This window comes from Pinus tabuliformis, chromosome 4_1 (assembly GCF_031772625.1).
Source record: "Pinus tabuliformis cultivar Carrire ecotype Pingquan chromosome 4_1, CPIR1, whole genome shotgun sequence".
Lineage (NCBI taxonomy): Eukaryota > Viridiplantae > Streptophyta > Pinopsida > Pinales > Pinaceae > Pinus > Pinus tabuliformis.
In genome coordinates this window covers 135,244,535-135,259,823 of record NC_142303.1, presented here as the reverse complement: position 1 = coordinate 135,259,823, position 15,289 = coordinate 135,244,535, and the positions used below count along the sequence as shown (strand labels likewise).

At 34.4% G+C, this 15,289-nt stretch overlaps 1 protein-coding gene and 1 long non-coding RNA gene across 2 annotated transcripts; both read right to left on the bottom strand.

Moving 5' to 3' along the window:
* Nucleotides 1–566: 566 nt before the first annotated feature.
* On the bottom strand, nucleotides 567–1,255 carry LOC149174579 (uncharacterized). Its single transcript, XR_016258502.1, has 2 exons — nucleotides 1,084–1,255; nucleotides 567–782 (listed from the first exon to the last, which is right to left on the bottom strand). It is a non-coding gene; the product is annotated as an uncharacterized LOC149174579 (long non-coding RNA).
* Nucleotides 1,256–7,781: 6,526 nt separating this feature from the next.
* Nucleotides 7,782–10,560, bottom strand: LOC149174578 (rust resistance kinase Lr10-like). The gene is made up of 3 exons (XM_089422636.1): nucleotides 9,543–10,560; nucleotides 9,417–9,446; nucleotides 7,782–9,328 (listed from the first exon to the last, which is right to left on the bottom strand). Exons 1-3 carry the CDS (start codon nucleotides 10,234–10,236, stop codon nucleotides 8,226–8,228), a joined length of 1,827 nt encoding a protein of 608 aa, XP_089278762.1. The 5' UTR covers nucleotides 10,237–10,560; the 3' UTR covers nucleotides 7,782–8,225.
* Nucleotides 10,561–15,289: the final 4,729 nt, after the last annotated feature.

The following is a 15,289-nucleotide window of genomic DNA, read 5'->3' as shown; positions in this document are numbered from 1 at the left end:
AAAAACATTACCAGATACACAAAAGAACAGGAAAACTATTTTCAAAGTTTAAAAGACTCTGGTACACCAGACAATCACCTGCGGTCAAAACCTTGGTAAACTCGGAAAAATTAACTCTTGTCCTTTAAAAAAAAATTACATAGCACCCACTAATTAAGTCTGGAATGTATGTGTTCTAATAAAATAGTATATCCAAGACATAAACCAAACCTTAAGGCAGTCAACCCCTTGGAATAAACTAGACATACTGGAAATGAAGGCAAGAATTTTGGGATGGCCCAGAACCTAGTTTTTCGTCTTGTATGGAGGCATGGACACAAGAAAAAACAAAAGCTAGATTTTAGTTGTGTTGCACCTAGGTGTAATACTCTTAGAAAATTATTGGACTGAGAACATTACCAAAAATTGTTGCATACTGGAACAGGCTTCAGGAGGCCTGTGAGGGAAACATGAAAACATGTTTCCATTGCGAAATGACCTGCGTACTTAGGTTTGCTATTATGAATATTTCTAAGAACCGACACCCACATATGATTTTTCTAATGTTCAAATCAAGTGAAATAGCATTTTGTTCAAATCAAAGAGACAAAAATCATGAAATTGATACAAATATTAAGGTTCCAAGTGTTAGGACTCTTCAATGGGATAGTAAACCCCATGAGTTTGTTTTAAAAAGTAAAGAAAAACAATAAACACAAAATTGAAACCCTTGTCCTTTTCCTGTTACCCGAGGAGGAGCGACAATTCTCTTTGTTTTTCCTTCTTCATGTGCCCCTAATTTCCTGTGAGGGTGAAAAAATACACAAATTCATAATTATAAGGGAGGCGGTAATTTCCCTTTCTGGACCAAAATTCAAACCAGAGACCCTAAAGTTCTAGAAATGACCTGTGTACTGGAGGATATCGACACCTCCAAAGGAAAGACTCGGAAGATAGACCAATATGAGTAGACATTTAGTAGGGATTTTCTATAGACTCTGCATATAACACTACCCGATTATGAGATGAAGTGGATGAGAAGCATGGCAAATTTCTACAGGATTTTTATATTGAGAAAAAAAAACACAAAGTCAGTGATGGCACCTTTTTAGTTCCATTACGCAATGTTGATCCAAGTTCTATTTAACCCCCTTGAGGGTCGTTCTTTGCTGTGTAGGGTCCTGGTGAGAAAACAGAACCTTTATTCGAACAGGAAACATAGCTCATTTTTCATCCACAGCCAGAAAGAATGAGGAACATCGAAAGCCTATTCCCCGAAAACGGTTGTTTTTACCAAACCCTAATCTGTACTAGTCGTTGGATTTAAAATGTCACAAGTGTAAGGCTGGGATGGACTGGAGAGGACCCACGGTATCAACCTTTGGTGATTGAAGCCGTCGGGTTCATAGAAGTTTCTAGAAATGTATCTATGGGAGGGAAAATAAAAATAAAAATAAACCCTTAATACCAAGTTATATTCAATGTAATGTATACATATATTAAAAAAAATAACCCAGATATCTGCATGACAAATAGATATACTTTCCAAGTAATATCCTGCATGCTTACTGGCAAAAAATAAAGATATGAACTTAGAGTTCCAGACCACGATTTTGTACCCGTAGCATGATAAGTCTCACTACAAACCAAGATGATAACTTCATAGCTACATAAGGGAACTATCCATTTATTAAATAAATGCATTAAGTACCCTTGGTGAGTAATTCAATTTCGACGGTCATATAAAAAATTAAACTTTATTTTATAAATCCATAAACATGGTAATAATGTAACGGTCATATAAGAAATTAAACTTTATTCTATAAATCCATAAACATAGTAATAATGTAAATGTAGGAAATAAATGGTTGATTTTTTCCAACATGAAACTTTTTGTGATAAAGGAAACATAGTAATAATGTAACGGTCATATAAGAAATTAAACTTTATTTTATAAATCCATAAACATAGTAATAATGTAAATGTCGGAAATAGATGATTGATTTTTTCCAACATGAAAATTTTTGTGAGGAAGGGTCATCGACATCCATTGAGGGGATTAAACCATATTTTTTTCCAACATTAAATTTTTTATGATAAAGGGTCATCCACATCCATGGAGGGGATTAAACCATATTTGATTGGTTTATGATAGTTATGTTCAAAACGAGTTATCTCTAACGGTTAGGTCGGTACTCGGATTTAGTGATCATAATAATAGCGGGTACATGCCAAGTGTTTTCTTGCCAATTGTTTGAAGAAATCATTTTCTAATCATGATTAATGCGTAAATTTCAGAATGAAAGTGGAATCTAGATTTCCCACAAAGGATCCATGTGGATCAATAACATATAATATATGAGGGTAAAGAACTTGAGGACAAATTTACTTTTTTAAGACAAAATAATTAATGATTGGATTCATTTTTTTGTTCATGTGTTTGTGTGGAGGATTAGCAGCCCATGGGATGTATTCAACAAAAACAAAACCCCATACATAGTGTTGGACGTCACAGGTATTTTAGTGCACTTAGAAAACCACCCTAAAAATTTTATATTCTTGATCAATTAAGAATAACCTAGGATGTCTAGAGTGGATGTTGAGGTGAGTGGTACAAGAATTTAGGATGATTTTAAAGGGTAAGGGAATTTAGATACTCTATTTGGTATAACTCACAATGTTTCTATTATTAGGCATAAATTATTATTAAGGCAGGAAGATAGGTGAAATAGCGTTATAGAAGTAGGAACCCAAAAGATGATGTTCATTTGGATCTCTTAAGATTGAGCATATTGAACATGCTTCTCGAGGTAGATCATCAATTCCAAGTTAAATAATTTCTATTGAGTCAGCAAAAGCAAAGCTTCATGCTCATTCACTAAGTTTGAGTCCAGATGTTTAGGAGAAGGGAACTCCTATAATAAGGAAACATTCTCTTCTAACAAGTCCTAATGGGAAACCCAATTCTGTATCACTAAGGGAACAACTATTATTTCGTATTCCTGACATGACAACCAGCGTACATTTTTATGGGTTCACATGGGACAACTGATTCATTGACTGTAAACTGTCAAATTGCATATTTTTTTTAGCTTCGAAATGTTTTGATAAGGGTTTGGATATTATGCATTCTTTGAGCCAATATCTGTTCTAATTTATGGTTTACAGTAATATGGGTTTAACTTCAGAAGGATTGAAACTAGATTTTAATATCTTGTGAAGCATGTACTTATGATATAATTTAGGTAAATTTGAGAACTTTTTTTTCAATGTTCATTACAATGATTTATGATGAATATATCTGATGTAGAAAACATAAAATATTATTAAAGGTATTGTTACTAATATTTACTGGGAAGCATTTATGTGGAATATCAAGCACCTCTTTTATGCTACAACGAGAGGGAGTGGAGGAAGCAAATCAATTTTTTGGATTCTAGATAAAAACAATTATTTAAAAACATGCATGATTGTAACATGAAATATATTCAAGCTACAGATACCTTAAAAAAATCAAGATTTAAGCAATAAATTTCATTTGGTTAAATTTATTCAAGATTTAAGCAATAAATTTCATTTGGTTAAATTTATTTTTCTATTACGGTTCTGACATTAAGACCACAAGACTCATTGCTTCTTGGTGTCTTCTAGTCAACATCTCATTCAACGCATAATAACTGTCTAATTTCAACATTCTATGTTTCAATTAGTATTGCATCAAACAAATATTTTTTTCAATGGTTGGTATTCTACTCCTACCCATCTTGATTTAACTAGTATAATCTATAATATCATGGCATTTGTTTTTTATAAGTTTAACCTTGACATATCGATATTGATAATGACCAGTATCGTTAATGACAAATAAATTTTGCTAATAATAATGAGAACTATCTTTTTGGTTCTATTTCCAAATTCATGATTGACATTCCTAAAATTTTCTCCCCTTCTTGCATGCAAACACACATTTCTCTATATAAATTGCTTGTGCCCTAGCCATATTGTATCCAATATGTTTTAGAAAATTGTCATATTTGTACTAGATATCACATGTGTCCATACTTGCATGAAACTTAGCAATTTACTTGTGATTTCCTACCACTTATGCATTATATGTGAGAAGTTTCTTACAACCTTAGTGGGGATTCTATTAAATGATTACATTGTTGTATATGGTATAGACTACTTCAACCCAAAAGTTGTTTGAGAGCTTTTTTCCTTGAAAATTCTCTTTTCCATCTCAACAATCGTCCTATTTTCCTCTCGAGTCTTGCAATACTTGTAGAAGTAATTAGAGCTTATTTTTCCAAACTCTAATTTCTGAGAACCTTAATCTTCTTATCAATTTTATTTTCGAGTTTCAACCATTGCTCTATATTCCTTGAATGTTATAAGAGCTAATCACTTGTACTTGAGAAAGCACAACCAATTTTTTCTTAGAAAGGCATCAATGGATGTCATAAAATAATTTGGACTTGCCAATGACTAAATTCTCATGGGACCACAAAAGTCACTATGTGCAATTTCCACATGCATGTTTTTTCTTCATTCAACTTTTTTTGTCAAATTTATCCCTATGTTTCTTGTCTAAAATGCAAAATTCACAATAACTCTTTCATTTTTTTACCAATCAGATAGATGATTAGGTTATATAAATTTTGGGGCCATTATTTTAAAACCAAGGTGAGGTGTGGTCTTTTCATGTAAAAAAAATATTGTTTTTGTTGTGCTGCTTATGGACCACACTTGCTTGATTTTCAATATAAAATGGTTTAAATATTGTTGAATGATCTCTAGATTATTTTTAACTGCATGACATGGGTTAGATTTTCTTAAGTAGAATTTGTTGGATTAAAACAATACCATGGTAGACACCAAGGAGATTAGTGGTAAATAGCAATGTGATTTTCTAAATAGTTTCAAGGATCATGAAGGAAATAATACAGAGGTGATTCAATAGTCAAAAGAGAAACACAAGAAATTTTCTCAAGAAGAGATGTAGTTGATGCTATTCTTGGGTTTAATTTCCATATTGGAGATATGTGCATTTTTATTCAAGGGTAGATCTTAATTCACATATAAATTCAAAATTTATTTACAAAAGTTTTATAGTCCTTTGTAGATACAAGTTTCTTCAAACTATAATAAAAATTCTTTGTACTCATTAAGGTTGTCTATAGCAGGAGGAAGTGATCGAGAAGAAATATGGAGGAATTGTACCAAAACGACCTATGGTTTCGAAGGTAGTAAATCACAATCTATTTTTGTATTTGTGAGGCATTCATGTTGGCATAATCAGACAAGGTCTTTAACTTCATCATAGGCCTCATGATTTGTAAGGATTAAGGAAGCATTATTGCAATAAGATTTCATTGTAGCATGGTCCTTGCCTTCTGTTGATATTTTTTTGTCTTTCAACAGATGTCAAAGAAGCATTAATTAGTGTTAGGTGTCATTGCCTTACGACGTTTCTTTTGCAACATCTCGTGCAATTGCTAGTTTATCTTAATTTAATTTTATGACATATTTTAATTAAATTTAAAAGAAAAAAAAAAGTTATAATTACTTTTGAGATATATCTAAACCCTCCATCCCTCCATCCTCGTGACTACTAAAAATATTCCCAATGGAGAATCTAATAAATTAAAAATTAGAATACTTTTGTATATACATATGTGAAATTTATATAATATAAATAATATTATAAAAAACAGAAATATATGCATCTTAACCAAGGATCCAAGTGAAGAGACAAAGCAAGGTGATTAACAACGATAGAAGAAAGATAGCAAAGATAGCGCATGATTCTTTTAAGTTTTTATTATTCTATTTTCTTAAGTTTTTATTATTCTATTTTCTTTGACATGACTGACCCAAAATATAGGTTTAATATTTTACAAAAAAAAAAAATTAATAGAGTACAATGGGATCAAATGTATGGGATAGATAGAGAGACATATAATATAATATCAATATAAATAAGGGAGATATATAATATAAACCAGCCTAGATCCATCTTGCCGAGAGGGACCAAATCTCTTGAGGTGAAAACCCCATCTTGCGAAGCGGGACCAAATCTCTCGAGGTGAAAAACCCTTCTTTTAGTGCAAAATTCTAGGAAAGGTTTGCACCTTGAGAGATTTGATCCCTCTCGGCACTTTATAGATCCGGGGTTAAGATGGCTTATTAGTATTGATGATTGAGAAAATATATAAAAGTAAAATCCAATATTATGATTAATAAAAACTCAAAATTGAAGTTCTATGTAAAGAATAAAATATTGGTAGCCTGAGTTCAATGTAAAGAATGAAATATTGTATATTAAGAACAGGCTTCATGTAATCTTCACATACTAGGAAATTTATGTCTTAATCATTAAATAGATTCGTGTAAACTTTGAAAATATAAAGGCATCATCTGCACTAAAAAAAGAGAATGCATGCCTTACTCAAATACACAAAAATATCATATTATTAGTTCCTGCCAAGGCAAGACTTGAATTAGTTTATCATTGATGAATGCAACTTACCATCCTTAACTTTGAAAAATGAATATTTATTTTTCAATATTGAAAAATATATTTTTCAAACTTTTGATTGGACCATAACTTGAAAGTCTTATCGCATCTTTTCATAATACAATGTTATGTGGATAATTTTTAGATATAGATATTTTTAGATATAGATATTTACTTTCCATTGTTAAATTTCATAAAAAAACCATCTAAAATTAAAATCCTTCAAAATAGATCATAGTCTTCTAAATAACATATTTACTCTTAAGAATTGTGGCTCGTTATTATTTATGCATTATTCAACACTTTAACCCATCAAAATATAAATATAAATATGCAAAACCTACCATGATTATTAAGTGCCACCCAAATTTATTAAATATCTTCGGAAAGAATTCTCAGAATATCCGAAATAATGTGATTCAAAGCTTTTTGCAATTTTTTAAAGATAAAATTTAACCATTTTGCAATTTTTTACTACAAAACATATTTTTTTTACAAATTTTCAAATATAGAGTATAAATATATTAACCATCGAATTTTTGAATTCCTTGTCAAATTCGGCCAAATTTGATAGCGATGCATAGAACATATGAATAAACCGATGGTTGCAAATAATTGAAAACTATATGGAAAATCACAAATAATTAAAAACGGTATAAATCACAGTATAAAAATTTCCAAATAATGGAAAACGATGTATAAAGTAGAAGTTAATATTAGGAAGAAACTCTGTTATGACGATGAATCTAGATTTAGATTCGAAATGTGTTCGATTTTTTATTCTTTATAAAATTTCTGAAAAAAATATAAACATTATCTCATAAATCAAAGAAACATTAAATCTAAAATTTAAAAACAATTAAAATATATTTTAATTCAATAATAATCTTGAAGAATTGTATATCAGGAATTTCGAATATTTTATGTTGAAGTAATAATTTGGTCAAATCTAACTTTCAATTTTAAGAAAAGTTATTCCCTTAAATTCCCACAGTTAAAACTGAGAAAAACTATTTAACCTTTTAAAAAATATATATTCTATTTATCAAATAAATCATGGAAGAAGATAAATTTAAAATTTCTCAGTTTTCAAAAAACTTGGTAAGGAAACCGAACTTATCGGCAATTTAACCAGCACTATAAAAAAACTTGGTAAGGAAACCAAACTTATTGGCAATTTAACCAGCCGAATTACCCCTAGCTTCCACCATCATAAAAAAAAAACTTGGTAAGGAAACCGAACTTATGGGCAATTTAACCAGCCGAATTACCCCTGGCTTCCACCAGCATAATAAAGAAACTTGGTAAGGAAACCGAACTATCGGCAATTTAACCAGCCGAATTACCCCTGGCTTCCACCAGCATAATACACGTTAAGCGTATGAAGCGTATTAGTAACAACATAGACCTAATTACTTGCGTATACCTGCAACAATGAAATTTATCTGAAAGTCAACAAAGACTAGTTTAAATAGGCGTCGCGTCGAGTTTTATACGAATAAATAAATTAAATTTACAAAAATCTTTACCAAATTTAGAATTTTCATAATTTCCCTAATTTGGAAAAAAAAACAATCTAATTTAAATAACCCAATCTGAGTTTGCTATTTAGGCCTGCATAAATGAAATTTCTCTAGATGTCAACCAAGACTGGATTAAATAACCCAATCTGTAACTCCGATATCCAAGACTGGATTAAATAACCCAATCTGTAACTCCGAAATCTGGATTAAATTGAAGCAGAAGACAATAACGGTTTTTCAGGTGAAGCTGAGTGGGGATTCGAGGGGAAAGGAGGATTGGCGACTTCGCCTCCATTTTCTTGTAGCATTTGCACAACGCTGCTCATACTTGGGCGATCATGGTAGTTGTATTGGATGCACCATAATCCGACTTTAGTCATTCTTCTTGCCTTCTCCTCATCTTCTGCTTCCACTTCTCCTCCTCTCAATCTCATTCCCAACTCCCCTCTTTCAAGCAGCTTGAAAGCCCATTCCGGAAAGTAAAACTGGCTGGAGTGGCTCACCTTTGAATCGAAGTTCTTTCTATCCCCGACAATCTCTAACAAAAGCATCCCAAAACTATAGACATCTGACTTATCTGTAGCAGGTCCCAGAGATCTGTCAAACACCTCTGGCGCAACATATCCCGGCGTCCCTCTCATGGCAGTCATTGAGATATGGTCGTCTCCCTTCCTACAAAGTTTTGCGAGACCAAAATCAGAAACTTTTGGTGTGAAGTCGGCGTCCAGCAATATATTATGAGGTTTGATGTCGAAGTGTATGATGCGATTCTCGCAATCTTGGTGTAAATATGCAATTCCACGAGCAGCACCCAAAGCTATTGAATACAAATTTTCCCACGTTAACGATCTCCCCTTCTCCTTTCCGGCGAAGATAAATTTCTCCAGAGACCCATTAGCCATGAATTCATATACCAGTGCGCTTGTAAAGCTTTCAAAGCAATACCCCAAAAGACGAACCACATTGACGTGATGGAGCCGACCAATGGTGGCCACTTCGTTCATGAAGTCGGTGCTCTCGCCCTGCCGATGTCTATCGAGAAGCTTAACTGCCACTAGAGTGCCGTTTCTAAGCTTTCCTTTATACACAACGCCAAAACCCCCTTCTCCCAATTTTTCTGCAAAGTTGTTTGTGATCTTCTTGATTTGTGAGAGCGAATATCTGGTTGGCATTTGATCAGCATATTCCTTTAGGAATTCCTCCACCTTCGAAACAGAGCAGCGAGAAGCGACTTTTCTCCTCTTTGCACATAACGTTATACCCACTAATAATGCTGCTGCTATGAAGACAGCCGCTCCAGCGGAAACACCTGGAGTTGTTAAAATGATATTAGCAATCAAGAAACCTAGCCATATCAATCAACAGATCAGCGAAAATACTTGTGAGAGTATCTTTACCTATTGCAACGCCATTCGTACCCTTCTTTCCTGATTCACAAATATGAAGGGAAATTAGCTTATTGACACGGCTGCTTAACCAAAATATTCAGAGCCGCTGCTACATAAATATCAATGAAAGAATACCTTTGCCAGAGCATTTGTCGGTACTGGGTCCATCCATGCAATAGCAGAGGAACGGCGCAACCCCATCTGTAACCGAAACATTGTAACCACATATCCCTCCACTTTCTCGACATGATGTACAGCTTTCATTTCTCTGTGTATCATTATAAAGCAATTCCGATATTCCATCATGAACTATGACTTGCTCGGCCACAACACATAGCGGCAGATACCCAAGGTCGTACAAAGAGTAATAGAAAGTATCATTACATTTCCTGATTTCCCCTTCCACAGGAGATGCGCTACACTTGTACACGTTTAGAGTCCACTTGTATCCGCTTGTAACGTTGAAGGCAGAGCCTGCAAATTCGGAGGCTTGCAGTTCATCTGAAAATTGGCAGTCCTGGCACTTGATTATCAGGAAGGAGTTATTTTGGTAATACTGCAGTATTGTGTAATCCTGATTATTAATCTCAATTAATGGATTTGAGTTCTGCACACAATCGATCTGAAAGCGAGGATCACCGCATCCATGCTTTCCTACACCGAAAGGATACTCAAAAGTTATGCTATCACATGTATTATTATATTGGCAGATCTCATATTGCTTGTCCCAGCTTAGGGAGTAGGGGAATAAAGAGGCACAGCAGGCAGTAACGATAAGGAAGACGAGGTGTATCGGGATAGAGGGAAGGCCAGGAACATATAATTCCATTGGGAGAGGATGAGATGAAATGACAGGAATCGTTAGGCTTTGGCCCTCGGATGACAAAATCTATCCCTGGATCTCAGCAGCAAGATTGGGCAATATTGTTTTTGCAAGAATACTGATTATAACCTTGAATTTGTTTATATCATATATGCAAACAGAGGGATGGTATGCGAAGGAGAGAAGCTTATGAACCTGATAGCAGTCGAGGATGACGATGGGATGAGGCTTTTTATTAACCAGAGCTGGGCAGTGATCCGGCAGAGGTAGAGTTGGAATGATCCACACGGCATTGAACCATAGAGCCGTCATTGACCCGGACTTCATGTAAGAAAGTTCCCGGGTAGTGGTGAGTGTCTAAAATTGCATAAAATCAAGTGAATGAATATGGAAATTAAGAATCTGCATTGGCTTAGAAAATTTGAAATAAAATTTATAATCCAATGAATATAGAAAATTTAAAATAAAACATAGCCTGTAAATATAAATATTCAGCATGCTATTAAATGAACGGCAGCCGTACATTTTATACATTTTTATATTCGATTATTTAATGCTTATCAGTCACTTAATGCTGGATAATAAATTAATTTTTTTATATTTAGAGAAAATTTGGTAAGGATTTTTGTAAATTTAAGTTATAATTGTTACACTTCAAAATTTCAAGGATTTTACAAGTTTTTGATCATACTGAATCTATTTCCACCATCAAACACCAATTCAAACACTACATCTACAAAAAAAAATTGAATTTTTTACCCAAATTCCACCCCAATTCCTCAGCCTTATTTTCCGTTGAAATATCGACGCATTGAATAATAGGAGGGGTCTTGATAAAGTTCTTTTCTTTTAGGTCCGTGCCCCACCCCGCAAACGTGGTCCGTGGACGACCACGGACGACCACGTTACATTATTACTTCTTTCTTGAACAGCGTTCCAAGTGAATGTGACGTGAAACCGGGATGACCATGACGCATTGAATAATGGGAGAGGGTGTTCTTTTCTTTTAGCTGTCCGTGCGCCCACCCCCGCCAACGTGACATGCATTGACATGTAGCCGGGTTGACCACGTTGCATTGCTTTTTTCTTGAACCGCCTTTCAAGCGAATGTGACGTGAAACCGGGATGACCACGACTCGTTCAAAAGTTACACTCCCACTCAGCGAACTAAATTAATTGAATGTAGAAATAAAGATTCATTGCATAACCTATATAAATGAATAGCCTAATTCCTTGGGGCCACCCGCTTATTTATAATCGGATGGACATACAAAGTTTGAAATAAAAGATAGGGTGAAAATGAGTAGTGTCATTTTTCTGTTGAAATATCGACGCCCTACTAATAGTTATTTTTTTCCAGCTGAACGTGCCACGCCAATGTGACATGTAGCCGGATGACCACGTTAAATTTTATATATATATATTCAAAAGATGTTTTCTAAGTAATATATAATATATATTTTGGTTTGGTCAAAATAAAATAAAATTTTAGAAATTAAATTAAAATAAAAAATTATAATTATAATTATAATTAGTGTCACTATTATTTCAAGCATTTTAAATTACTGATGTGATATGTTTGAATTCTGGAAAAATAAAATCTCGTGGAACATGAAACTATTTCAGTAATCTTGTGGAACATGAAATCTACTTCAGTGTCTATGTGATGTAGGTTGGCTTTTTCTAAGTACTTGTGTTAGGGTGGTTGGCTTTTCCTAAGTACTTGTGCTAGGTTGTATGGCTAGCACGCAACAAAGAAATATTTGATGGTGAACGTCCAAACTCCTCTTTAACAACTAATTGGACCTACTCTTTAAATCTATCACAGCTCAAGGTTATGATCCATTTGAATTGGAGGACTTAAGCAAGCAGCATTAGCTAAAACTAGGTAAAGTCTCGCATCATGTTGGCAGCTTCAATCATAAACTAGTTGATAAAAAGTCATTTTGTATAATAATGGATAATGAAGAAGTCCTAAATTAGAGGATAAGTAAGGGAAAAAACTTTATGTTTTTTTATGTAGCAACGAAAGGTAATCCAGAGGAGGCAGGAGTGGGAGAGGTTATTTATCGCCCTGATGAAGAAATCTAGAGTCAATATGCTTGGGCTTGGGGAGTGCTACAATTAACAGACTTTTTGGCTTTGTGGTACTAGGGATAGAGCTAGCCATTTCAAGGAAAATTCAGTAATTGATGGTGTTTGGGGACTCCATGATAGCCATCCAACAATTGGTTAAACTCATAGGGAATTTTAGCCTTGATCAACCTCCAATTATGTAGAGGATAAAATTGCAAATTGTGAAATTTGAGAAATTTAAGTTTTATCATGTCAAAAGGCATTTGAATTCCAAGGCAAATGCCTTAACTAATAAAGGAGTCTCCATGGAACAAGGGCTTTTGGCCTAGGATAATAATAATGGTATTTTTAAACCTCTTCCATGAGATACAAAATTATATGTCAAGTATATGGTGTAATGATTGGATCAAGCACAAATAATGGAAGGATGAGTTATTAGGAGGCCCTACGATCTCATGACATACCTTTCCCTTATCTCACGATCCTCTAGAATCATCCCATATAAAATTGGTGACTCTTCTTTAACATCGGGACTTGGGCCTCTCAAACACTTGGACGAGAATATGGATGATTACGCGGCTTGGGACAACTGGGGGCAAGGAATTAACCTTGGTAAATTCAAGAGGGAGTTACGCCATGTGATGGGCTCTGGTATTGCAACAAAAATGTTGCAACTCCTAGGGATACCAGCTTTAATTTATCAACTCGGGGTTCGTACAAAGTTAAGAGGTGACAATGTTGTATGCATAGTAAATTAAGCTCTACTCAAGTTGCTCTAAGACAGTGAACCAAACTAAGGTGTACAAAGACCATTCTACCAACTAAATATAAGTCTTGTAGGAATGAAAGAATGTTGTATAAAAGGAATCTCTAGTCTACTTGCAGGGATGGAAGATCTTGCATAAAAGTAAATGTTAAACTACTTGCAAGAATGTAAATGTTGCATATATGTAAATGCTAATCTACTTGCATGAATAAAAATGTGAATTAAAGTAAATTCTAGTCTATTTGCAAGAAATGAAAATGCTTGAAATGGAAACCCTAGCCTAGGAAATATAAAACAGATAAAGGAAACCTAATCTAACTTGCATAAAGTAAAGAGCATGAAATCAACTCTCAATAAGTACATTCAAAAGAGATCATATCCTAGTAACAAAGTTCACTAAGTGCTTCAAAAAGTAATCATGTAAACCATCATTGTAACATTCAATTCATGAACGTGTTTACTAACCCTAATTGGAGAAATGAATTGCAGTGGTGAAGAGACAAGTCATAAGTGGTCTCTACTCTTCCTCAAACTTGGTTTCAAAGCCTAGGGGAATCATGCAAGGCTAGGAGGAAAAAATATAGCTTAAAGAACGATTCTGGTCAAGTTTGGAGAGCTTTTACACAATGTTATAGGAGCGACAAGATTGCTACAGGATGTTACAAGATTTCCTTGTTTTACTACAGGAATTAATCTGAGAGCATTATGAGGACTTAAAAGCTTATATGAAGGTGAGGAAAGGTAGTGGAAGGTGGAATAATAATGTATGTGATAGTTTTAATCTTAGTACTCCTCAGGAGCCCATCTTGCATAAGGAGAAATGCACACGATGGCATTAAACAAATCTGAAAAGACTTATCGGTAAACAATGTGGTTGAAGAAGTTGTGAGGAAGGAAGGAGGGTGTTAATATTAATATGAAAAGAGGAAATGACAAATCTATGTCCTAAAACCCAACATTATGACCTCCACACTGCAAGCATTACCCAATCTTGGAAAACATCTAAAGCATGCTAACAATGTCAATTGCAGGAATTTAAACTACAAAGGAACATTAGGGGAAATTTCATCCAAAAAGTGCCCATGAAATTTTCATCTAATTTCCATGTCATAATATGTAAACCAATCAAAATCATTTAAATTTAAAAAGAGGTACATGTAAATAATTTGGAGGGAAAATAAGAAAAAATAGTTTTTAATTGTATTTTTGGCTTATATCTTTATGAGTTTACTCAAATTTCAAGTGTAGGCACTCGTTGGATACGGAATTGAATCCCGCATCCAACGATTACCCATTATGCATGCTTTTGAGAAGACCCACATTGATAAAAATTGAAGATACATTATGTTGTCACCTATCACACCATCTTATATTTGTGTCAAATGGTCCTATTTTTCATCCTTGGTGCAAAGAAGGACAGGTGCATTCTTGGTGGACTAAAGGGAAAGCCAAAAAGGAGAGCCGCAAATTGGAGGTCAAAATGAAAGGGAGAACTGAAATTTTGAAGCTGAAATCCAAAAGCAAGTGCCGAAATTTGGAATCCGAAATCCAAGAGGAAGTGTCAAAGTTCGGAGGCCGAGATCTAGAAGGGAGCTGAAAAAGGAGAGCCAAAATATTGGGAGTCGATTTTTGGAACAATGGATATCAGAGATAGACTAAGAATATCGGGTGTCGATATCAAAAGGACCGACAAAAAGGCATATCGGGACTTCGGCATTTCAGAGGTCAGAACTAAGGCACCTCAGTGATTTATTCAAAGACCGACCAGATATCGGAACCTTAGAGCGATCTAATTTCAGAAGCCTAGAGCTTTTGGAGCCTCAGAGTTTCATTCTCCTTAACAATTACAATTCCTTAGAAGCCCCGAGGTAGTGAGGAAAATAGAATTACAAAGGAAATCACATGAAAAAACAAGAACCGAGGGACCCCTTTCTCTCTCCTTCAAGAAGACACATGGTGGCAGGTAATTAGCTCCGAGAAGCAGACATGACAGATGATGTTGGCATGAAATTATCGTACAATGGACACGTGGTAGTTGGTTTCAACATTTTCGAGGGTGTAATGTGGCAAATATGGGTGACATGTGTCACCACTTAGGAGGTACCACGTGGATATGATGACCTCAGCGTGACATCATCTCAGAGGTCAGAATTTCAGAGGAAAGAGATTTCGTAACCCCTATTTAAATTTTTTTATAAAAAGTTTTGATCTGATCAA

Bases quoted from the DNA above. Each gene is read 5' to 3' on its own strand.
- LOC149174578 (XM_089422636.1), bottom strand. From the start codon at position 10,236: ATGGAATTATATGTTCCTGGCCTTCCCTCTATCCCGATACACCTCGTC. The intron at 9,447-9,542 runs GTATTCTTTCAT...TTTGTGAATCAG, and splicing joins CGACAAATGCTCTGGCAAAG to GAAAGAAGGGTACGAATGGC. The intron at 9,329-9,416 runs GTAAAGATACTC...TAACAACTCCAG, and splicing joins TACGAATGGCGTTGCAATAG to GTGTTTCCGCTGGAGCGGCT.